This window comes from Pistacia vera, unplaced genomic scaffold, assembly GCF_008641045.1.
Source record: "Pistacia vera cultivar Batoury unplaced genomic scaffold, PisVer_v2 Contig539, whole genome shotgun sequence".
Taxonomy (NCBI): domain Eukaryota; kingdom Viridiplantae; phylum Streptophyta; class Magnoliopsida; order Sapindales; family Anacardiaceae; genus Pistacia; species Pistacia vera.
Window position 1 is genome coordinate 224,528 of NW_022196378.1, and position 26,721 is coordinate 251,248.

Genomic DNA, 26,721 nt, shown 5'->3' on the forward strand with positions numbered 1-26,721 from the left:
CTAAGATGTATATGTTCTGTGCTAGTAGACGTCCACGCTAAGTGCGTATTAGTCCACTGCCTTTTATATCTCATCTCGGGTGGCCACTAATAAAATCTCTTAAACAGGACCCGTTGAGGCGTCTTGCGCATGCGAGCTCTTCCCTTCAGTTGTCCTGGTCGCTGAGGCATCCATCACTCCTGAGGTCTAAAAAAGGGGCGACATGCAAAGATAATTTAGTCTTCATACAGTATTCTGTACAACGACGTGGAAGAACAAAAAAAAGAAACCCTAATTTACCTTCTTTAAACCCTAAAAGCCCTTGGGGACCACCCCTAAGGATTCATGCCCTAAATTCTTACTCTTTGTGAAAGAAAAAACATTCTCCTGACAACTGCCCATAAATATGCACCACGAAGGTTTACCAAACAGTTCATACCCACTATTATCGTCAAGACAAGCTATCAACAAAATAGTAAAAGAAAAGCAAAGGAGAAATCCTCCTTATCTCTTGGCTGCGGGGAACGGACTTTCTGTTGTAAACAAAGGGTGTGCACCAACTGGGAAAAGGGGAGACTGGCTCGTGAGAGCTTTGTTCTTTCTCTGAAAGTATGAGTTTTGTGACAAAGCTTGAGGCGAGCCTAAGGTTTTATAGGGGGAGGAAGCAACGATTGATTTCCCTAAGGTAAGCGACGCTTGGGCAGAATATGTTTCTAGTCATTGATTGCGTCCACATGTCATCAATCCACGAGAAGAAGTAACCGCCACGCTTCGAGAATGCCAATCGATGCTTCCCTCCATTGGAACAACCAAACGACAACTCGATTATCTCCTCCATATTAAATGCGCCCTCATCCGCATTTAATGTCCTAAAAGGAAATGTCGTTTCAACATGGCTTGCATTTAATGCGCGTGGTTGGCACTTATTGAGCACTAGGCACATCTGTCAGAATAAAGATTATTTTATTAAACGGATTAGCTGTCAAGCGCAACGGATAACATCGGAAGAGGTCGTTGGGGCATAACACTCTTCGCTGTGTATCAATTTCGAGACAATGCGATTTCTTGTCCTTGGTAAAAATATGCTAATATTCTCAAGTCGCGGATCGCGGATGAGATTTGCAACACACTGGTACGACATTGAGTGGGGCTTGATCCAAGTCGTTGAATTTGTGGAAGAAGGTCATCTCAGGTTGCTTGTGCTACCCTTAGAGACATGTGCTACGACCTCCTTGCAGCTCAATCAGCTCGACCAAACGTCGTACGGGACAAGTCAAATCGCGGCATAATCATGAAGTTCTCAAGGTTCAATCCTTAAACCTTAAAAACCGGGGGACTTATGTTATGCTTGTAAAGTTAAGGCTGACGTGGACTCTCATCAGCAACAGCCAATCAAGATTTAGGAAGGTTTTGTGCCGTCCAGGCGCTGCCACCTCGCGCGGTGACGAAAGAGGAATGGTTCTTGTCAGTGCAGCAGGTGAATGCTAAGCTCGCAAGGCGTCAGGGATTATCCACCTGCCCAAGCTCTACGCAATTTGAGGATATTTCTCGTGCAGATAACTAATGGGACGCACAGAAGGATTTGCACGGCACCTACCCACTTGTAATCATTACCTTGAACTCTCCCACTATAAATAGAGGACACCCCTCTCATTTACGGGATTGGCTAATCTTAATCTAAAATAGCTTACACATTTTTTGTTTTTTTTTTTTTTCTTTCTAGATTATAACTCAACTCGTCACACGCGACCTGATTTTACCAATCTATTAATAAAATAACAGTGGACGTAGGATTCACTTTTGAGCATTCGAACCACTTTAAATATCGTTTCTCATTCATTGTTTCATTTCATGTTTTCTTATCACATGTGATTTTTAAATCCGCTTAGCACTTTGCACGTATGAATCGTTAGTGTCAAAATCAAGCATCAACAAAAATGTTCAAATCAACTTACACGCACCTTAACTAATCCTCAAAAGAGACTAACGAGACAACCCACTATCACAACCTCACATGTAAATCTTGGGACCTAGAGAGATTCGAATCTAAGACCGTGTACCTTAATCACACATCCCAACACTCGCCACTTGAGCTACCTAAGGATGTACTTTTTCCTTACCTATTCATTATGTTTTTTATTTTTATTTTATTAAATTTGGATGATTACCATATTCATTCATGACAACACACATTTACTGGTACACTAAAAAAATGTAATGTACTAGTTTATTTAACACATTCTCTACATAATTCAAATAAAATTGTATTTATGAAGCACATGTCGAGGAGAGATTAATATAAGCCATCAACAGACATTTTATTCGATTTTAAAAATTAAAAAAAAAAATTATCAAAAGCTCCAAACCCAGTCCCCAAAAATGCACAGGCTGCTGTTAAATAATATAAACAGTAAACAGTCTATAATGATTATTTAACGCCTTTGTCTGTGGTCATCCCTTTTCTTGCCCTCAAGTGTGTTTGCTTTCTACCATGCATCGTCTGGTAAAATAATTCTACTAAAGAAGTGAAGGGACAGGACTTGATAAAGAGATTAGATAACAAGCAGTACACCCCCGTGTGAGATTATTGATAATTTAATCAGAGTAGAAAATACTCCAAGTGATTACTGGGAACTTCTGGAGTTGATCGAATAGAACTCGACTAAACTGCAGCCTGTAGGGATGTCTGAGCGATTTCCAGTGCCTCCTCAACTGAAGACGCTTGTTGAAGCCTTGCCTTGTCAACAAAAGGCTGACCCCTCGCTAGTTTAGGAAGGAGTTGAAATTCCTGAAAGTAGTACAACATGCCATTAGTTTAATAATGGACAAAATACATGTTTATGAATTATACTTGCAGGTTGCAACTCTCTGTAGAGTTAAAGTAGTTTGTTCAACTTCAAGGACAGATAGTGACAAGTTTATACACATCCCCTCCTCCTAACTTCTATGCTTAGATTGCCTTGCTATTAGTAAATTTAACTTTTTTGAAAATTTTAGAGTTCTACAAGAAAATAACTAGCTTGACATCTTGTTCACAAACCATTCAGTCAAAACTGATTCATAATCTCAACAATTTAAATTGTTCATGGAAAGTACCTCAGGACTCCCACTTTCCAGAAGAACTCCTTTCAATTTGCCTGGAGGGCAGCAGCAGTGAATTAATCATCTCTTTTGTCAAATAAAAGGAAAAAAACAAGATACTAAAGTAGAGAGAAAGAGAGTGACAGAGCTTATATTACCAGAATCAATCCAGAAAGTAGCAATTTTAGGATCAAAATTTCCAATTTCGATTGTCTCTCCAACTGCGCAATATGATTACAGTAGCAATTATAACATAGGATTTATGAAACCAAGTTAAAGAAATTCCAAGGACAAGGTGCAAAAATGAACACAAATGAGATTCTCACCATTGTCTCCAAAAAACTGCCACCAGACTTTCCTGGGGCTCCCTTCATATTCAAAAACCCTCGAGTAAAAGTATGGAAGATAATCATATCTGGATGTCATGAAGAAAGCAAATCATCAACAAGGATGTTTCAGCAGGAAAGAAGAAGACTAAAAAGTTAGAATAGAAAGGAAAAAGATATACGTGTGAGTATGTGCACTAAGTAATGCTTTAACGCAATGCTGTGCAGATCGACGAGCATGATCTACATGTTCAACTCGTGCCATACGGTCATAGATCTGTTCGGCAAACACGAATATTATTAGATTGTGAAACAGGAAAATAAGTCCTGCTTGCTTTGAGAAAAATGTACCTTCAATGGAAAGGCTGCAACATCTCCAATTGCAAAAATTCCAGGTAAAGCTGTACGAAACTGACCATCAACCTAACATTTGGAAAGTTTAAGATCATAGATATCTATATATTATACATAAACATGTTTTTCTGCATGTGCATGACAATACTGAAGAATCAAAGACAGCATAAAACTTGTTGACCATATCACCTGTATTCCTCCAACAGCACTATTTAGTCCCACCCTTTCGAAGGGGCTGACAGCAGGTTTTGCTCCAATACCAATAATAATCTGCACAACAAAAGCATGGGGCAAGGAAATTTTATTATTATCAACTTTTCCTGTACATCTTCTGAAGAAACAAGCCTCATAAGAAACAGTTACATTTCATACATAAAAACATGTAATACTATCATTCAACATAAATGGACAGTTTAATTAAAGAAGAATCATAGAACATGAAGAAAAAAGAATTACTGTGTCTGCATCAATGGTAGATCCATCTTCAAGTTTAACAGCAGCTACACTTCCATCAGAACCAGCTTCTAAGTTCTTAATGGAGGCACCCTGGTAAATTTTGAAACAAGATATATTAAAGAAAGAAAAATTCTAGTGAATCTGGCTAAAGTTATGTGCAGCTGTTTAATAGCAATAGAAGTGCATTCGCATATGCATGTGCATGTGCTTGTGCCTGTGATGAGAGAGAGAGAGAGAGAGAGACTACCTTCAAGAATTTGACACCATTCTCTTTATATAGTTCTTCGTATCTCTGAGCAAGTGAAGGTGTAAACAATCTTTGCAAGAGGTGATTCTCTGGAAATATGACCTATTTTTTAACAGAAAAATCAATTAAAACTTACAATGTCAAAGATTTATTAGAATTAATCTATCAATATCACAAAGTAAAACATATGCACAAAAGTTGGCCAGAAACAGATATAAAGACTTGTGCATCAGAAAGCATGAATCTTTTACTTTTTTCTGTTTCAAAATAAATTAATGAGCTACATAAAACAGATCCCAATATAGAGTAGTTACAATAAAATGCAAAGTCATGGCCAAAATGGATCATAGAATATCTTTTCTTTCCAATGATCAAGAATGGAAACATTTGGGGAACACTGATCATTGAATATGAATGCGCTAGCAATGGTTGGATATTGGTAACAGAATATCTTTTCTTTGCTTCCAAAATGAATGAGTTCCCAATAGGTGAGTAACAAAATGAACAAACAACAAAATTCAAGAAAAGAAACGCATCTAGAAATGTGATAAGTAGCTGAAATTTCAAAATTCTTCAAGTCTATTGATATCATCAGAACCCATTCAATTAATCATAGAAGCTTCGGACATATGTACATACCGTTGTATCAAGTTTCCAACCAACTGTAGCTGCTGCAACCTCCATGCCAATATAACCACCACCAACAATAACGACTTTCCTTGCTTTCTCCTAGAAACAGATTGAGATGTTCTATTAGAAAAAGATAGCAATACAGTCCAAAGTATTATATCATTTTTGTAAGTTTCAGCCACTGCATTTTAATTGAACTAAAATACTTATTAAAAAAAATAGCTTTCTGAATCAATTCTTACAAGGTTCTCTACTGTCAAAATTACATTTGAATGAGCCCAAAGCTTATTTAATTTTAGGCTTACAGAAAGCTATTAATGCAGCACAATGCTTTTGACGTGAAGGGACAATCAGGGGAATAAATATCTTTGCTTATCAGATGGCTGAGAAAAGAAATTCCTATTTGTAATAAAGCAGAGCATATAGTATGCTAGCTCCATTCATAATACCGCCAAATGGAGACAACTAAATAATTCAGGCTAAATATAGTAATGTCTTCTATCGGCAACCCTTAATATTAAGTAGATAAACTGCTCAGAATCAAGTTACAATTAACAAAGCCTAGATTTTATTAAACTTTTTTTTCTTTCAACAACTATTTGCACCTAAACATTCAGCCTTTCACATAATAATGAAGCAAGCAAGAGAGAGATGTATTCATGCATTGCTTAAACTTATCTGCAAATTTGGGATTCACATTTAAATAAGTTCACATTCCTTCACATATTATATCTCAGAAATTTCAAGCGGAAATTGACAAAACTACAATAAGATGTTTGCAAGTCAAATGCAGCTAAAAGTACCAAAGAAGATATCAATGAGTCAGCATCTGCCACATCTCGGATATAGTGAACACCAGGCAGATTTCCTCCAATTTTCTCTGGAAATCTAACAACAAGAAGGTTAAAATATAAGTGTTTCTTATTTTTAAGCCTATTAGTGTATTTGCTTTAAATTAGACAGCTACATAAATCAATAACTAGACAGACTGTTAGCACCTTGAGGCTGTACATCCAGTAGCAACTATAAGGGATCCATATTTGAGCAGTTTGCCTGAATTTGTTGTCAGGGTTTGCTTTTCGATATCAATGCCTGTTATGGGATCTTCATACAACATCTGAAGAAAACATGAAAATAACCGTCACTTACTAGTATTTCACATATTACTGACATTCATGTATAGGAGACAAACGCACAGCACAGACTTGTATGAATACTTCATCCAAACATTACAAACACAAACACCAAATGTTAAAATGAAAACCTTAAGCAAAGAGAGAACACTCAAAAAAGACAAATACCTCTATCCCTTTCTCCTTATACCACTCAGGAGTTTGCCTTTCCCCACCGGATCCAACACAAGTATGAAAACCCTGCAATAAATCAAATCCAAAACATTAAGACAGGAACAGGATATATAACATCAATATCAACAATTCGAAGCTAGCACTAAACTAATCTATTAAAAATAAATAAATAAAATCACACATTATAACATATACATCAAAACCCATGAATTATGCAGATCCATGGTTACAAATGTACAACAATTTAGCTACCTAATTCTCATAACTCTTTGATAAACTAAACATGCCCGCTCTAACTAATAATCATGAACAATGAAGTTCAAAGTGAGTATTGAAGGATGACACATTGCCAAAAATAAAAAGAGGGCACATATTTAAAAATTCTTACAGGTAATCGTGCTGGTTTTTTGTCTGGAGGAAACAAGTAACCTTTGGTCAAAGCTGGACGCTCATAAGGCGCATGAGCCTGCAATAACAAATAACCAATAATTTCACGTTATAGTGCTCAGGAAGAACAGAAAAAAACTCGAACTTAGATATAGAGTAAAAGTACAAATAAATCTAAGTCAGGCCAATACTGATAGTATAACATTTCCACTATCAATCAATCAAGGAATCACAGAGGCGAATCACCTCTTTAGAGACAATACAAAGGCGTCCATCAGCCATTCCATGTTCGACGAAAGTCCTCGCCGCATATCCGGCTGCATTGCCACCTCCAACTATCACAAACCTAACAAAAGCGCTTTCAATTAACTCAAACATTCATTATAACAACTTTTTAAAAATTTAAATTTTTTTAATGGAAAACTTACTCTCGGTTTTCATTGGCAAAAGCTGAAGAGGCGACGACGTATCTCCTTCTCTGGAATCTTACACCAGAAGGTAGTGAAGAAGAATGGTGAACTCGATTGAGTGATGAAGAGTGAGGGCACCAGAGAGAGAGCCCGTGCTTTAATGACATCGAGTTTGAAATGTTCGCCATTAGTTTTCTAGCTGCAGATGATTAGACACAGAAATGAGACGAAGAGATTAGGGTTTGATGATGATCATAAAGATAATAACAGAGAAGTTGAATGTGTGACTCTGTGATTGGAGCTTGGACCTGTAGACATCGAATTTGGAGTGTTCTTTGCTTGTAATTATATAATAATACAGAACTATAGTAATAAATTATTAAAGCAGTGATGGCTCTACAAGCTATCCAAAGGTCATGACTTCAAATAATACGAGAGAGAGAGAGAGAGTTGTGGAGCAGTTGGATTAGTCAGACAATCTTTGTAATGTGGCATTTCGCCATTCAAGGCCGTTGACACTTGACAGTTTCTTGGGAGGTTTTTCTGGAGTCCAAACGGTGCGTTTAGTCAGGAGACGTGATGGGCATGGGCTCCTGAAAATTGTTTTGGTCTGCGTCTGTCCATGCTTCCGTTGGGTTGGCCCGTTTGGTTTTATTAGCTTGGGCACAAAGTTTGAGCTTAAAATTACTGAACCAAACGGAATGACAAACGTTTATTGGACTTAAATCATCTGTAAAGTGCACCGGCCTAGCCTACCACTCAATTGCATCAGAGGCTTTAACGGGCTAAAGTCTCTAGATATTTGTGCATAAGATGGTGTGAACAGGCTCTAGTTTTATCCAATTGAAGATCACACTCTAATATGAAAAGGCAATTGAGGTAAATTAGCTGTATTAAATGATTTTTATGACCATGCCCATTGAAGCAAAAACATTGATAATGCATTACATGTGTAAAATCAGGATGATATTTTCTTTATGAGGGAACAACCTGTCACAGCCATCCAAATTTTTTCCCATCTAAAAAACTCAATCCTCCCAACCGCAAAACCGTATGCGGGTGGCTAACTTTAAGGGGAAAAAGAAGGATTAATTTATATTTAGTACGTTTAACTTTGTTTATCATGAGTAAGTATAGAATAAAAGCAGATTTTCAAACCAGCGATATTGGCTCTGAAATGGGTTTGTCACAGATTTGGCAGAAATTTACTTGAACCTGATAAAATTAACAGGATTTCATACACCGCATTCTGAATTTGGAGAACTTCCTTTTTAATTAACTTTGAAGTACAAAGATTTATGACTAATCTATATACATTTCTCTGAAGAGAAAAGTTTCTGTACTTAAGCGGTTAATAAAAATAAATAAATAAATAAAACAAAAAACACTACATTTCACATTTGGAAATGCATATTTCTCCACAACTTTAGTAGCTAAACTCTAACAAGATGAACCTGAATCCAAATCCACATCGCAGACTCAAAGTAGCCATGTTTATACCTTGAACCTGGGAACAATATATTGCCTCAATGATTTTTCTACATTGAAGAGAGCTCATCAAGACATCTTTTTTTTTTCCACAGAATTCGACCCAGAAGAAACCCCAGCACATCTTTATACCATGGGTGCGGAAAGTTTCCCATTTGACTCCAACAAGTCATGAATCTCGGTTCTGCTTCTAACCATTCTATGAAACACTTCCCTAATCTGGAGCTGTAAAGGAACCAAACCATCCTGCATTTTCCGGCAAGTCTCCGCCAATTCCGCCACTTGTGTAGCCACCTCCTCCACCCGCTCATCTTCCGCAGGAAACTGAAAGTTATCAGTAAAGTCAATCAAAGACTGGCCCAATTTCTCCATCTTTTGCATCTCATCAAGCAACCCAGCTGATCCTTTCTTTTCTTTCTTCTTCCATTCCTCGCCAATCTTTTCATGCAAAACAATCATACTCTGAGCCCAAGCCAATTGTTTAGGCACAGGAAAGTGTGTAGCCAATCCGCCCCTCTCTTGACAAGGAATCGCAGCCACTATAGCCCACATCACAAACAACATAACAGTACTCATTACATAAACCGTCGAAGCCAAACTTGACGACTCGCCGCCTCGTGGAGCCACAAGGTTTGTTGTCAAAGCATGAATCTGTCTCGCTGCGGACCAGTTTCTAGACACGGACCAAGAAAGTGATCTCAATTGACCCGTGACTTTATTATTCCCTGAAGCAGCACCTCGGCGTCCAAAAGACCAAGTTCTCGTATAATTGTTCCCGTCTTTGTCCTCAGTAGTCATTGCAGTTACCAACGAATTCAACGCTCTCCTAGCTCGCTTAATTTGCCCATCACCAATTGGTTTATTCTCCAGGGCAGTGACCGCAATCTCAGCCAATTTTTGATAGTGTCTCACGGACTCAATCCCGTTGGTGATCGCATTACAAATATCTAAAGCTTTCACCGTTCTTTCAAGCAGTTCAGGGATCAAGCGATCGAGAGGTGGCTTCAAAATCTGAGATGTCTCACGACCCATGATCAAAATAGCTTTAAATTCAGCCTCACAACAGAGGAACGCGTCCAGGAGTTTACGAAGCCAAGAGATTGAGAGAAGAGGGTCGGTGTGGGTTTCATCCGACGGTTGTGGTGGTAACAAATCAGCGAAACGATCAGCCACGTGTTTCTGAAAAAGCTCCAGGTCTTCGAGTTCTTGTTCGTGGTTTCCCTCCATGGACATGACTTGGTTCCGGCGAATACTAATTCGGCCGAGAAACGAACCCTGGTAATCTGTCGCAGGCATTGTAATCAAAATATCTTGAAGATAATATATGATTAAGAGACACTTTTTGTTGGGTGAGAAAAAGTTAGCATAAAAAACAAAGGGAAGGAAATGAAATGATATGAAAACAGAGAAGAAGAGGAAGAAGAAGAAGAAGAAGAAGAAGAAGTCAGAGAGTTTTAAGATAAAGGAGGTTTGATTAACAAGTTATATACGGGGCAAAATACGTGGCCACGGCTTGTCTAGGACGAGACCGGTTCTTCTTCCTTATTGGGGACGCTGACTTGGCTGTATTTTACCTTTTATTCCCAATTTGCCCATTATTGCCCTCCATTATTGTACAAAGGATACGATTAAGTTCCCTTTAATAGTGTAGTGTTTGCCCAGTTTATGTATTAATCAGAAATTAAATAATGCCATAATATCTTATCATAGAATTGGTTAACATAAATATATATAAAAAAAATTGAAATTAGTACAAGGTTAGTAGCTTTAAATGGCAATTTGGTAGTTTGACTGGAAAGAAGGGCTATAAATGTAAAACCATCCTTTTAAGAATTGGCTTATTGCTCTAGTTGATCGCTCCTCTTGACGCGTAGTTCGTTCTTGCATAAGACAGGTCACCCTCTTCAATGTCAGAGCCAAAAGAGAAAATTTGGAAAAAAAAAAAAGTAAAAGGGTTTCTTTGACCGAGTCATTTTGATTCACTACTACGCTCACGCACGATCAGCCTTTGCGCACGCACCCCCTTGATCGTTTTACTTGCTATTCCAATGCTCCCCACCACAACATAGCTCTTTGCTTGCCGGCCATTCACTCCATCCAATCGTATCTCCCTCGATTTGATGATTACTTCATGGTGGCCCTGTGATATAGCTGGCCAATTGACAGCTTGGATTTTGATGTAGATTTGATAACATTTTTCCTGGGTTATTTATAGTAAATGGGCGAGGTTGACCCAGGATTTCCGACCCACCAATGGGACTTTTAACTTCTAATTTGTGATTAATTTTTTTTTTTTTTTTAAATTATAGTTCAAAATTAGCTCAATGCTTTTGTATTTAAAGAAGCTCATATGCAAGTATGATGGTAACATGTTGAAAAATTAATAAAGACGAAACTTTTATAAAGTAAAGGCTAATAAAATATATGAAGCTTTTTGAATTGACTGTGAAAAATATGAAAGCAAGTAAGCAACCATGTGGAATATTTGATTGAGGTGGAATATTTGCCACAAGTCAACGTGTTTGTTTACTAATACTATACACCTGACCATGACCATGACCAATATGAATATGCCCGGCCATGCCTCACTTTCATAAATCCCAAATCCCCATTTGACAGATACTTCAGAGTTCATGAGATCCATAGCCGGCCTCGCTTGGCCCCGCCCCAACAATATATGATAACAATTAATGCTCAACTTTCTGGTTTTATCGTTTATTATTCTTCTTCATCCGAGGATTTTATTTTTTTCTTTTTGGTAACCGTCTAAATGAGGCGTCCAAGTTTGTACGTACCCCAATCAATCTCAACGTTTAGTAAACATTCTACAAGTCTAAAGAATTAGGTAAACTACAATATTATTATAATAAGTAGTCTCAAGATTTGAACCTAGAAAAGAAGGAAACAAACCGCCTTGATCGCTAGACAGACCCTTTAGGGTTTTGAAAAATTATTTTTAATCTTCAAATACCCTCTCACACGTTGTGACCAGAGTTGAATAAGTGATAAAATACAATTTAATGAAGTGATTAAGACATGAGAAGTTTGTGTTAGATATGTAAATTATGTTTAAATATTTGGGTAACAGTCTCAGATGATTTATTTAAAGGTTTCATTATTATAGAGATTAAGAAAATATTAGATTAGCTGTCAGAATATATTAACATATATGTTGAGTCTTATTCTGTGAGCAAGGTTTAATTGATTAATAATTGTATTAGCCACTGATTTCGTTGTTTCATTCTAGATCTTTGTTTTAAACTAGGGTATCAACAGGTACATTTGGCGTTAAATATTCCAAAGTATACCACTACAATGAACAATTATTAGATCTTAAATAAGGCAATGTCACATCAATAAACATGTGATCACCTCTAATAAGCTCTTCCTTAATTAATTACTTACCTAATGACACAAGTCACGAACCTTAAGCCAAATGGCCTAGTTAAACATAAAGCAAAGACAATTTATATTGTTTATTATAATTCATTTGTCAAGAAGCCGGGAACTGTAAAACAACCTTTTGTTGGTGGAATGGTTTGATAAGAATTTTTTAGACATATTATTTAAAAAATCTTAAATTTAAAATCACTCTACGATTGTTAATTGAGATAATTATTAGAGTTTTTACCCAATTAATAATTCTATGACTCCAAATGATTAATTGAGGTGTATGTAAACTAATTCGAATATTTATAGTCATAAAAAAAAGTATTAAGATTCTAGAAAATTAATTAAATTATATGTAAATCAAAGACATTACTCATCACTAAAAAAACAAAAAAAAAAAAAAAAAAACGTGATATTGAATTCAGGGATCAGCTGACCGTCAAGGCGTAAACAGGAATTCACCTACTGCAATAAGGACATTATTTTCTTAATCAATTTTGACAAAACCTTCTAACAAGTTAGAATTGACAGAGGTTAATTAATAGCATTGTTTTATATGGTAGTCAACGACATTGACTGAGGAAAACTCACTGTAAGTGTATATAATTAAGTGAAGATTATAGTATTAATAAACCGCACGTAGTAAGTAATTAACTTGAGATTAGCAAATTAATTATGTTTTTTTCTTAATACTTTGCACCTGATTAATGTTGGTTTCGACTCAGTTGCCCCTTTCCTGGTAAGTCTAATTAGTAAACGAACTTAAAGTTGGTTTGTAAATATTTATATTATAATGGTTTCTTTCTAGCTAGTATACTCGTAAAATAATCATTAAAACTTATTAAAAATATATATAAGAAAATGCACATATGTATACGAGTAATAAAGTATGGGCTTATATTTAATTTTTCTTTATATACAAAATATTCTAAAAAATAGCAACTTGACAGTGTAGTCCAACCTTTCCACTGCGTGATGTTCTGAGCAATCGCAACTTACCTATTACCTGTAAAACATTAAAAATAACGGAGTGAACACTAATGACTCAGTAAGTAAACCCGCTATGCTACCATTCTCTCTCCGTTGCTTAAATCCTGAATTTCTTTCTTTACAACTCATTTCCCGAGTATTCTCTATTCTTCTCTCTGTTCTTTCTCTGTTTTGCTCTCTATTTTTCTCTCTGTTTTCTAATTTTTTCACTACCCATGATAATAAGTATGGTATTATGCATATTCATGATGCAAATGCACAAATGCATAAATTATGCATTTTCTTTTCTATTTTTCTTATTCTGTTTTCTGTTTCTATTTCTTTATTTATTTATTTCTTTTCTAGTCTTTCTTTCTATTAGCATAAATTAAATTACGTATCTCCATAGAAGCGTTATATGTGTCTGTCAGAGTTTAGCTCGAATGTGATTAGATTTTAGAAAACCTAATATGAGAAATAAAGAGAAAGAGTAAACTGTCGATACTTTCATTATTGTATTCAACAAATTTTTGAAACTCAATAAAGCTATTCTATTTGAATGCTAGAGTAATTTTTTATTGGGAACAAACAAGATTAGTAGACTCTTTTTTATTAGCTTCTGCTTTATTATTGTGTATTTTGGGTGTGATTTCTGTGATTTCAACACAGTTAACCCAACAAATTTCTAAAAGCCAAAATAATAGTATTTGGTAATCTACGTGTTAATATGGAGCCATACAAATGTCGATAAGGGGGCTCGAATATCGGACTTGGTGAGAACAAACCACGAGTCTGATTATTTGATAAATTTGGTGGATGAGCGTGGCAAATTCTAACTACAACCAATATGTAATTGTTTTGGGTTTATGCCTAATTAAGAGACAGGCAAGGCAACGGTTTGTGAAAGCTTAATATGACTAGCTGGTGAATTTCTACTGGGTCTAGCCCAGTTAATTAAGAGGCAATTTCGACAAATTCCCATGCTAATGACGGCCCAAAGCACTATTAAGAGAAGGCATTAATACAAGCCCTTTAACAATGAACAAGAAAAGAGAAAAAAAAAATGTTCATTACAGTCGCTTTCTGGGATGTAGTTCTGTAGGTTAAATAATGCACGTATTTTTTTTCTTTTCTTTAGGGAACATTATCCCAATGAGGAAATGAAGGGGCTTTTTGGCCTACACATTCCATATCCAGTTACATATTTCATAAGCAACAATTTAAACACCCAACATTGATATTAATCTTCGTTTTGTTGGCTTGCCTGCAGCTTTGCTGGAGTAGGAAAAAAGTTAAGTGAGGAAGTTAGAGCTCCCATTTTACCCGACAAGTCGGTTTTGCTCATTATTATAATTCTAAAAACAGGATCTGAGTATATTCAAGTTGGTTGATTAATTATATGCCCTCACTGTGAATTCTAATTTTGCCTACTCCATTATAGTCAATGCTATTTTAACAGTTATCATATTAAGAAAGAAAAAAAAGTTAAAATTTAATCTCCATTGAAGTGGTCCAGTCGAGAGAGACTGATATAATTACTTTAAAGAATGAAGGGTCATGAGAAGATTTATAAGAGTAATTACAGTGAGGAAACAGTAGTGTAATATTGAATTATAGAAGTAAATAGCAGATGGTTGAGATATCACATCCATGACTTAATAACTTAACCAACCATTCTTTAAAAGGAAAGTACTTAATATTATATTGTCTTGCTAAAATCAGTTCTCTTAAAATTTTCTAACTGGTAGGCCCGAATGCCACTCCATTGCTCTCCTTAAAGCTAAGTGATAATCATTTCCCCTTTTCAATTCCTGCTAAAGGTCTCTTTAAAAAATGATTTGTACATTACTTTCAAAGTTTAGCTAGCTTGCGATCCATGGAAGCAAAAGTACTTCTATTTTTCCATCAGTATGGTGGATGATTTGCATCAATCAACAGCCCCTCTGCTTTCCAACTCTGCCTGCAACTCTCTCTAATCTCTATATCCATATTTTTCTTATCTAGCTGTCTACGTATAAAAACGTTTTACACATTGTATTCTATCAAATTAACTACTCAATAAAACACTGTCGGTTAACTCTCATATTCCAACCGATGGTTGACATAATATAAATATTCTTTATTACGATTGCGTAGCTTCTACTGGGGAGTGTGATGTTTTAGCATCAATAAGAGAGTAAATTTTATTATATAATATATATATGTTTTCTTATGAGTGGGGTGTCTGGGGCAGCTTACGTGTACCTTAACTAGCCTTCTAGGACCCTGATACTATCGATGGATAAGAATTTCAGTGGTCACCCCTATTAGGGGCTGTGGGGACTTGAACTCGAAAGACCAAGTTAGATCATCTCTATTTTTGTCATCAAGATGATGGAACTTGAGAACACATTAAATCCTCTTTTGCTCTTTTACTATTAAAACTCATTGATGGTTAAAGATTACCAAATGTCTGATTTCATTAGATGATAATATTAAATTGAGAGATAGGTGTACAGTGGCAATTGAGATGATTAAATTCACCATTAGTTCAGAATTGATTTAATTGGTCCTTACGTTATGTAAATTAAGGTAGCCGAAGAATTTGAAAACTGTGGCTCATGCATATAATTATGATTAAAATTGAAGATACCTAAAGCTCCAACTAAGTCTGAAATTTATGTGTAATGGTACTATCATGGGTTTGTTGTATCTTAACAACCAATTGGATTGAGTGATGTTAACCACTACGTATAGAAGTTCTTCTTACACAATAACATTATTTCTTGTTAATTAAGCGAAGACAAGAGTTTCAGTCAAACTAATAAAGAGTATTAGACTCAATGTATTACTAAATCAAAACAACAAATACTTGTCGTTTTCCCTCTCCCTGTGTAATGATTCTGTTCTCTCTCTCTCAAACTCTCGAGAGATCTATTATAATTAAATTCAGTTCATCTGAATATGATTTGATGATATTCACTAGTTACGCGATGCAACCGTCACAATATCAGCAAAAATAAATAAAAATTTAGGGTTTTTAAATTAAGTCTTGTCTGAATAGTAAAAAGTTGGATTGATGAGTAATATATTATTATAAGTAAGTATTAAGAAAAATCCAGATTAAGTGATTTCATTTTCACGAGGTCTCCATATGTCCACTAACTGAATAAGAACTTGTAGTTCAGATACAGTCATTAATTTAATTGCTTCTATGAAAAACTTGGTGTTACTGGGCCTTAATATGAATTAATTAACCCTAATAAACCTTAACCCTCACGGCTAACACACCTTCACCTTCACCGACACAAATATATAAATCCTGCCAATTATACAAATTCCTCCCATGGTAGCCATCGTCGATATAAATGGCGTATGAGTACTAAATATATGATTGGTAGCAATAAAGGCGCAGCCCATAAATGATTGGAGGAAAATAGAGAAGCTGCATCATATATTGATATATATAATGGTGAAAGCTTTGAGAAGAAGAAGAAGATCAAGAACGGCCCCAAGGATCTTATCTGTATAGCCACAGATCATTCCATACACATCTAGATTGAGACCCTTTCTTTTTATTAAAATAAAATAAAAAGGAGAGGACCTTTTCATATAAAATCATTCCTACGCAATCAATTGATCCCGTGTTTCACTGATGAGCAGTACAAAAATCAAATAAAAAATAATAAAAAATGACGGTTACTTCTGTGGAGACGTGACGTTTTAAACATCAGGCGAGGAATATTAACAGTGGTGTGTGGAACAAACGGCAAGGTTAGGGTACGTGAAAAATGGTTACGTAATACAAAGTCTACGTAGAGAATGTAGAACTAGTAACTTTCTATATGGAGAATAAAAAGCCGATGAAATGTCACTTTAGGGTTAGATGAAAATCCGGGTCCATAAGGGGACCCATCCGGTTTTAATGTCGGCTCCATTGTGACTTCTGTTACTTTTAAATGGAGATAGAAGACCTTCACTGCTTGCAAAGCGTCCTGTTTCAATTAATTCTTGTACATATATCAGGAAAATCAAAACAAAACAAACCGAAAATACAGAGGACAAGAACAAGAAGAGAAAGAAGAGAAATTAAGGTTAAGATAACATGGGTCACCACTCGTGCTGCAACCAACAGAAGGTCAAGAGAGGCCTTTGGTCTCCTGAAGAAGATGAGAAGCTCAGATACATCACTACTCATGGCTATGGCTGCTGGAGTGAAGTGCCTGAGGAAGCTGGTCGGTGTGCTCTTCTCTTACACTCTGCGTGTAATTAATTAAATTTATATATAATTGTGAAAACTTTTCCAGGTCTTCAAAGATGTGGCAAGAGTGTCGCTTAAGATGGATAAATTATTGAGGCCCGATATCAGAAGAGGGAGGTTTACTCCTGAAGAGGAGAAGTTGATTATTAGCCTTCATGTGTGTGAGGGAACAGGTTTTAAGCAAACTTCTCTATATACATTCCATTTTTCAGTGTGAAGTGTGTGTTAGACTATACACTAAATTAAGTATAACTAGAATTTATAAGAGTTATGATTAGGGTTCTAGACTTGAAAAAATAAACAGGAAATTAATTAGACGGATTTGCAATCGATTTCAGAAATTTTAAACAAGCCCAACATTAATTATCGAGTTTTTGAATTGAAAAGGCCAGAAATCTCTATGTTTTAGTGTTGCTGAAGCAGCTATCAGAGGTTGTTAACAAATACTCACATCTTTCACATTCTAAATATAATATATATATTTCTTCTTTTTTAGTTAATACTCAATCATTTAAATATTGTTAAAGTTATCCCTTCTATAGAATACTTTGCTTTGAAAAAAATCTATTTGAATTAAGTTGAATACAATTCTACTCATTTTAGAACTTTGTATTTCTTAAAATTGTTTAATTTCTAACGAGCACGAGGGAATTGTAGATGGGCTCATATAGCAAGTCATTTGCCTGGAAGAACAGACAATGAGATAAAGAACTACTGGAATTCTGGATCAAAAAGAAGATACGAAAACCCTCGGCGCCTCAGACGGCCATGTCGACGCCTAGCACTACTACTACTGAGCATTCCCAAATAACTTATGCCTCAACCAACTAGAGTTAGTGAATCAAGAATTAACAACAGACCACCAGTTCATGAAACCCTTTTTCTTCTTCGTGCCCTTTTTTTATGTTTGAACCAACTCCACTGGAGGGATTACTGATAATGTACGAGGGGAGCTGTCATGAACCAGCAGCTGAATAACGAAAAATGGAATTCAAACCAGCATCAAATTCAATCACTTCCACCTTCAACTTCTTTCACAACTGGCATTGATGCTCATTATTTGCCGCCATTAATAGAGAACATGGAAAACATGGTGCCCATTGATCATATAATCAAGTGCAATCTTGTAGCATGGATGATGAAGGAGAGATAGCACTTGAGTGCTTACAGAGGCAAGAGTTGAAGAATGGGTTGAATCTCAGCACTCGAACTTTCTATTCTGGGATAATGTGGAAGGACCACTCGATGGGGAAGACATTGCACCAGCTTCTTCAAATACGGGAAACACAATGTCTTCTTTCCCTTGATCTCTTTAAATTATTAATGACGGTAAAATATTATCCCTGACCCTCCCCTTCCTTCTTTCCTTCCTTCCTTCTACTTTGATTTCCAGGGTTGGGAGAGCTTTCAAATCTTCCAAGTCTTTTGAAAAGAGTTTGTTTCTTTTTTCTTTCCTTTCTGCTTTTTGACTTTCATTGGTGAGATGTGAAATGTGAGGAATATGACATAAAGTATGCAAGCAATGTTTTCTTAATTGGTGTTTGTAAACCGAAGAGAAAAGAATAAAAGCAATGCAAAAACTAGAAAAGTTTGATACTGATGAAATCATTTAGTTGCCCCACTGTGTTCAATCATAGTACTGGATTTGTTTAACTTTCAACGATTTTGAATTATCTAATCGGGAAATTATCAACTGTGTTGACATTATATGCTATCGGAGTGTAGATCATGGAGTACTATGAGGTGGTCATAACCAGTTGTTGTATATGGGTAATTACGCAACCCTTATATAATTTTGGTAACTCAATAGAACAAATTAAATTTCGTTGGTTATGACCTCATAATACTTGAAGAGTGATAAAATATACATGGATAGATCGATATATGGCAGTTCATGGACTATTTCAGTTATTAGTTTGATTGAACGGACATCTTTTGACAGAAACAAACATAGGTGATACGTTATTTGTTAAAGAATTAAATATATGGAATTGACATATGATTTGCGTATACATGCATGCAAGTTCTTTGTCATATTGGTGTATATTCAATTTAATGAAGCTAATGATGAAGTTTGCGTCAAATTTTCAAATCATGGCTTATAAAACTATCAAGTATCGCCTTCAATGGCTGATATATTTCATTTCAGTTATACTGTTATACATATTATTGTTATATATATATACGTACAAATGCTGCTAATTGGTATATCAATATTTCTTAAATATCTAATTTATCCTATCGTAATCGATAATAGTACAACTATCATAATAGTACAAGTAATTAGTTAATTTTATACTGAATTAAAAAATGAAACATATAAATGATTAACAAAGGCACATGCATCGTCCTTGTTTTTTTTGTTTTAGTCCGAGTATTCATAATTTTGTGTTGCTATAATATAAATTAATAAGCTCATCGAATGAAACCTTTTTAATTCCCTTGAACTCTAACTGATTTCCAAAAGGCCACCTTTAATTGTAATTAGAATGAATCATGCCTTAATTCAATAATAAATTAATTAGGCAGGTTAGTTTTGTCGTTAATCATGCATATAAATACACTAAGTTATATAGTTTTTACCATCTATAATTAGCAACCAATAGACAATAAAAACCTTAGGTGTATTATTCAAGAGGTTTTGAGTTTGATTTTCCTCAACTGCTAATAGGAGCGGTCACTGGTCATTAGAAGATTTATCCAATTGTTACCTTCAAGACTTCGGAGGATTAGTATGAGCACATAAGTTAATCCAAACACCCCGTTAAAAAAAAAAAAAAAATCTGACTATATATTGTTTGATTTTTGCATTTTTATTATCTATACAGTAACATAACTAATTATCTTCTTTTAAGGTATGAGTTAAACACATGCTTCCATAATAAGGTAATTAAAGACATCCTCTTCCAGATTCATGAACCCTAACAGGGATTAAAAAAATCATTTTTTATGTTCCCGCCGCCCTGCGGTTGCTTCTGGGATGTGACATAATGAAACAATTATGGATACAAAAACAAAACTCTGCCGTTTAAAAAATAGGTGAATGCAAAAGGAAAGAGTTGTTTCTTATTACAGATAACAATAACGGACCATATAATTATCCGCCAACTAGAAAGCCATAATCACTTTGTACGGGGGGTAACTGAAATGACAAAAGTTGCTTTTCTACCTGATTATCAGAAGGGGTTGTAATGATCCAATCAAACAGCCTAACTTTATTGAAATGGAAAGACTGTCTCATCGATCATCTTGTCAACCCGTCTCTGTGATTTCTACTCCGACGCCTTTGCCTCTTTCTGAAGCAACACTGCAACTTGAAGAACTATATATAATACATGTATGTTATGTTATGTGAAATCTCTTCACTAATATTATTCTAGAACGATCGCATCAGTCTTTTTCTCCTGATCATATATCAACTTTGCAGTTCTATGATTAATTGGTTTGGTAATCTATTAAGGGCAACTTGATTTAAAGGATGTCCCTACAGACACCAACATGAGAACTCCCGAAGAGATTATTGCTAGAACATTTATGGAATGATTTTTCTTTTCTCTTTATCTCATTCTTGTCTCACGATCTGCTCATATCAGTAACATCACTTTAGGTGGGGGAGAGCGCTGTCCCCGGCCCTTCTGCATTTCCCGGAATTATATGCTTTAATTAGATCTCCATGTTGTGATGAACTAATGAGGAAGATACGGGACATCTGAATGTCATGAAAGAAATTGATCCAGCAAATATAATTGATGGGCTACTGTCATTTCAGCTCATCAATTTTTTTTTTTTTTTTTTGGAAAACCCACATTTTTGAACTAATAGAGAGATACACTAAATAAACAAACAACAAACAATAAAGGGAAAGAATAAATATACGATGATTTTGCCATGGTTTACCATATTAACAAGATACGTTCAACTGAATCAATATTATTATATTACTGTCTCACCTTTCTCATTTACAATGAATATAATTTACCCTATTGTTTTCTATCACACTCATATAAAAGAAAAATATGTTTATATATTAGGTTTAAAATACTAAAACCTAATATTACAGACTCCATTTGGTTCACTATTTTGAGAGTTTTTAGAATAGTCTTTTGGAAAAAGTTGAGTTGAGTAGTATTCTAAGAAGTTTTTTGTAAATTTTTTAATAGCATTTTTTGAAAATATTTAGATTATTTTTAACCCTCCTAAATTTGTTAATTTAACTAAACATCCCCAACAATAAAAGTTTATAAATTGAAAAAACACCCCCACCAATCCATATTTGCCAGATTCTGGTCACCACCGCTGAAAGGTGGCCAGAATCTGCAGTAATGGCATTCTACTGGTTGGATATGGCCAGTATTACGCCGATCTGGCATTTCCGGCCATATCCACCATGGATCTAGTCGAAAAAAAGCCAGATTTGGCCGTCTTTGACAACCATATCTTGACCGTCGTTGACGGTCAACGACGACCAAGATATGTACATTGTAAAAAAAACAAATGTGGCCAAATTTGGTCGAAAAAGGCCATGTCGACGCACTACCTGCCTTATCCAACCAATAGTGCACCATTACGATAGATTCCGGCCACCTTCCAACGGTGGTGGGTAGAATTTGACAAATGTGGGTGAGTGATGATGTTTTAATCAATTTATAAATTTTTATTGTTGGAGGTGTTTAGTTAAATTAACAAACCTAGGGTATTAAGAATAATCTAAATATTTTAAGTTGAATAGAATAGTATTGTCTTTTAAAGAGAATTTTGAATATTGAAACAAATATGTATTTGGATAGAATTGGATAGGATAAGGTAAAAATAGTGAACCAAAGGGGCCTACAATGATTTCTATTTTTAAACCCAAACCCAATAATACTGAAGTGGTCGACAACTCCAACAATTTTATATATCGATTATTTTAACCATTTCTGTCTAAACCTCTTTCTAATCACATCAATATAGAGCAACTCTTCAAAGGTGTATTCTTTTAAGTTCAAGTCCCCAATAAAACTAAAAAAGAAAAAGGGCATCTTCTCATGACAGAACCACGGTATGTGCCCACACGGTTGACAAAAACCAGTGAATTTCGAAGTTAAGTTCAGAAGCCATTAATGCCAAAAACAAGAGAACTTCATATGACATTTTAGCTTGGGCCCAAAAAGTGCTATGTCCATTTCCACCCCATTATCAGAGAAGCCATTGTTGAAACATGTAAATAAAGTCCAAATTCGAAAATTTACAGGCTCTTTTTAAGCCCAAAAATTGCTAAATCCACCTCATTATATTAGTTCGCTTACGAAAATATGGGCCTAGGTTGGCCCAAAACACAGAATGAGATCCCGGGAGAATCTATAAAAAAACGAAACTAGAACTAGGGTTTATCTTCTGCGAGAGCGATAACAGAGTGAGATTAGCGCATTGTTGCCGCCTCCTAGTCCTTTCACTGCAATCTCCTCCTCTTCGCAATCATGGTAATTCTCTCTCTTTTTTTTCCAATATGTTCTCTTCTGTGCGAATCAAACAGGAAATTAAATAAAATATAAAATCCGCTGCTCTAATTGTTTAATCTTCTGTGCATTCAGATCATTCCAGAGAAGAACCGTCGTGAGATTTCCAAGTACCTCTTTCAAGGTATCGTCAATTGACTTTTGTGTCTTTTTTTTTTTTTTTTTTAAATAAAATTCTGTTTGCATTTTTAATATAGTGTATAAACATTTTACTTTTCATGTCATTATTAGAGGGTGTGTGCTATGCAAAGAAGGACTACAATTTGGCAAAGCACCCGGATATCGATGTTCCAAATCTACAGGTGATTAAGTTGATGCAGAGCTTCAAGTCAAAGGAGTATGTTCGTGCTTAAAACCTTAACCCTCACGGCTAACACACCTTCACCTTCACCGACACAAATATATAAATCCTGCCAATTTTATACTTAAATTCCTCCCGGTAGCCATCGTCGATAGTAAATGGCGTATGAGTACTAAATTATATGATTGGTAGCAATAAAGGCGCAGCCCTAACTTGATTGGAGGAAAAGAGAAGCTGCATCATATATGATATATAATAATGGTGAAAGCTTTGAGAAGAAGAAGAAGATCAAGAACGGCCCCAAGGATTTCTATCTGTACACACAGATCATTCCATACACATCTAGATTGAGACCCTTTCTTTTTTATTTATTAATAAATAAAAGGAAGGACCTTTTCATATAAAAATCATTCTACGCAATCAATTGATCCCGTGTTTCACTGATGAGCAGTAAAAATCAAATAAAAAAAATAAAAAATGTACGGTTACTTCTGTGGATGACTTTACGTTTTAAACATCAGCAAGGAATATTAACAGTGGTGTGTGGAACAACCGCAAGGTTAGGGTACGTGAAAAATGGTTACGTAATACAAAGTCACGTAGAGAATGTAGTAACGTTTCTATTGGAGAATAAAAAGCCGATGAAATGTCACTTTAGGGTTAGATGAAAATCCGGGTCCTAAGGGACCCATCCGGTTTTAATGTCGGCTCCATTTGTCTTCTGTTACTTTTAAATGGAGATAGAAAGACCTTCACTGCTTGCAAAGCGTCCTTTTTCAATTATTCTCTGTACATATATCAGGAAAATCAAAACAAACAAACCGAAATATACAGAGGACAAGAACAAGAAGAAGAAAAGAAGAGAAATTAGGTTAAGATAACATGGGTCACCACTCGTGCTGCAACCAACAGAAGGTCAAGAGAGGCCTTTGGTCTCCGAAGAAGATGAGAAGCTCATCAGATACTCACTACTCATGGCTATGGCTGCTGGAGTGAAGTGCCTGAGAAAGCTGGTCGGTGTGCTCTCTCTCTTAGTCACTCTGCGTGTAATTAATTAAATTAATATATTAATTATATATATTTTGTGAAAACTTTTCCAGTCTTCAAAGATGTGCAAGGTTGTCGCTTAAGATGGATAAATATTTGAGGCCCGATATCAGAAGAGGGGGTTTACTCCTGAAGAGGAGAAGTTGATTATTAGCCTTCATAGTGTTGTAGGGAACAGGTTTAAGCAAACTCTCTTCTATATACATTCCATTTTTCAGGTGAAGTTGTGTTAGACTATACACTAAATTAAGTATAAACTTAGAATTTATAGAGTTATGATTAGGGTTCTTAAACTTGAAAAAATAAACAGGAAATTAATTAGACGGATTTGCAATCGATTTCAGAAATTTAAACAAGCCTCAACATTAATTATCGAGTTTTTTGAATTTGAAAATGGCCAGAAATCTCTACTGTTTTAGTAGTTGCTGAAGCAGCTATCAGAGGTTGTTAACATTAATACTCACCATCTTTCACATTCTAAATTATATATTCTTCTTTTTTATTAATACTCAATCATTTAAATATTGTTAAATGTTCATCCCTTCTTAGAATACTTTGCTTTGAAAAACAATCTATTTGTAATTAGTTGATACATTCTACTCATACTCATTTAGAACTTTGATTTTCTTAAAATTGTTTAATTTCTAACGAGCACGAGGGAATTGTAGATGGGCTCATATAGCAAGTCATTTGCCTGGAAGAACAGACATGAGATAAAGAACTACTGGAATTCATGGATCAAAAAGAAGATACGAAAACCCTCGGCGCCTCAGACGGCCATGTCGACACTAGCACACTACTACTGAGCATTCCCAAATAACTTATGCCTCAAACCATAGAGTTAGTGAATCAGAATTAACAACAAGACCACCAGTTCATGAAACCCTTTTTCTTCTTCGTGCCCTTTTTTATGTTGACCCAACTCACTGGATGGGATTACTGATAATGTACGAGGGAGCTTTTCATGAACCAGCCAGCTTGAATAACGAAACATGGAATTCAAACCAGCATCAATTCAATCACTTCCACCTTCAACTTCTTTCACAACTGGCATTGATGCTCATTATTTGCCGCCATTAATAGACATGGAAAACATGGTGCCCATTGATCATCATAATCAAGTGCAATCTTGTAGCATGGTGATGAGGAGAATAGCACTTGATGCTTACAGAGGCAAGAGTTGAATGAATGGGTGAATCTCAGCACTCGAACTTTCTATTCTGGGATAATGTGGAAGACCACTCTGGGGAAGACATTGCACCAGCTTCTTCAATACGGGAACCACACTGTCTTCTTTCCCTTGATCTCTTTAAATTATTAATGACGGTAAAATATTATCCCTGACCCTCCCCTCTCCTTCTTTCCTTCTTCCTTCCTACTTTGATTTCCGGGTTGGGAGAGCTTTCAAAATCTTCCAAGTCTTTGAAAAGAGTTTGTTTCTTTTTCTTTCCTTTCTGCTTTTTTGACTTTCATTGGGTGAGATTGTGAAATGTGAGGAAATATGACATAAAGTATGCAGCATGTTTTCTTAATTGGTGTTTGTAACCAAGAGAGAATAAAAGCATGCAAAATCTAGAAGTTTGATACTGATAATCATTTAGTTGCCCCACTGTGTTCAATCATATACTGGATTTGTTTTAACTTTTCAACGATTTTGAATTATCTAATCGGGAAATTATCAACTGTGTTGACATTTAGCTATCGGAGTGTAGATCATGGAGTACTATGAGGTGGTCATAACCAGTTGTTGTATATGGGTAATTACGCAACCCTCTATATAATTTTGTAACTCAATAGAACAAATTAAAATTTCGTTGGTTATGACCACCTCATAATACTTGAGAGTGATTAAAATTTATTCATGGATAGATCGATATATGCAGTTCATGGACATTTCAGTTATTAGTTTGATTGAACGGACATCTTTTGACAAGAACAAACATATGGTGATACGTTATTTGTTAAGAATTAATATATATGGAATGACATATGATTTGCGTATACATCATGCAAGTTCTTTGTCATATTGGTGTATATTCAATTTAAATGAAGCTAATGATGAAGTTTTGCTTGTCAAATTTTCAAATCATGGCTTATAAAACTATCAAGTATCGCCTTAATGGCTGATATTTCATTTCAGTTATACTGTATAGAAATACTATTGTCGTGTATATATATATATATATATATATATACCTACGTACAATTGCTGCTAATTGGTATATCAATTAATTTCTTAATTATCTAATTTATCCTATCGTAATCTGATAATAGTACAACTATCATAATAGTAAAACTAATTAGTTATTTTATACTGAAGTAAAAAATGAACAATATAAATGATTAACAAAGGCACATGCATCGTCCTATTGTTTTTTGTTTTAGTCCGAGCTATTCATTAATTTTTGTGTTGCTAAATTAATAAGCTCATCGAATGAAGGCTTTTTTAATTCCCTCCAAACTCTTAACTGATTTCCAAAAGGCCACCTTTTAGTTGTAAATTAGAATGAAATTCATGCCTTTAATTCAAAAATATAAATTAATTAGGACGGTTATTTGTCGTTAATCATGCATATAAATACATTAGGGGGTATTTGTCTGAGCTTATAAA

The 26,721-nt window shown here is 35.2% G+C and overlaps 2 protein-coding genes and 2 pseudogenes across 2 annotated transcripts; 2 read left to right on the forward strand and 2 right to left on the reverse strand.

Annotated features, from left to right (window-relative positions):
* Positions 1-2,227: 2,227 nt before the first annotated feature.
* LOC116107428 (monodehydroascorbate reductase, chloroplastic/mitochondrial) lies at positions 2,228-7,645 on the reverse strand. The gene is made up of 17 exons (XM_031393705.1): positions 7,486-7,645; positions 7,196-7,376; positions 7,014-7,113; positions 6,769-6,846; positions 6,375-6,446; positions 6,072-6,190; positions 5,877-5,961; positions 5,083-5,172; positions 4,444-4,545; positions 4,197-4,286; positions 3,930-4,010; positions 3,738-3,809; positions 3,569-3,663; positions 3,387-3,475; positions 3,219-3,281; positions 3,076-3,116; positions 2,228-2,767 (listed from the first exon to the last, which is right to left on the reverse strand). The coding sequence occupies exons 1-17, from the start codon at positions 7,493-7,495 to the stop codon at positions 2,642-2,644; spliced, it is 1,494 nt and encodes a 497-aa protein (XP_031249565.1). The 5' UTR covers positions 7,496-7,645; the 3' UTR covers positions 2,228-2,641.
* A 774-nt stretch (positions 7,646-8,419) lies between these two features.
* Positions 8,420-10,126, reverse strand: LOC116107476. The gene has a single exon (XM_031393739.1). The coding sequence runs from the start codon at positions 9,959-9,961 to the stop codon at positions 8,792-8,794; it is 1,170 nt and encodes a 389-aa protein (XP_031249599.1). The 5' UTR covers positions 9,962-10,126; the 3' UTR covers positions 8,420-8,791.
* Positions 10,127-17,108: 6,982 nt separating this feature from the next.
* Positions 17,109-18,580, forward strand: LOC116107477 (annotated as a pseudogene).
* A 5,365-nt stretch (positions 18,581-23,945) lies between these two features.
* Positions 23,946-25,190, forward strand: LOC116107446 (annotated as a pseudogene).
* Positions 25,191-26,721: the final 1,531 nt, after the last annotated feature.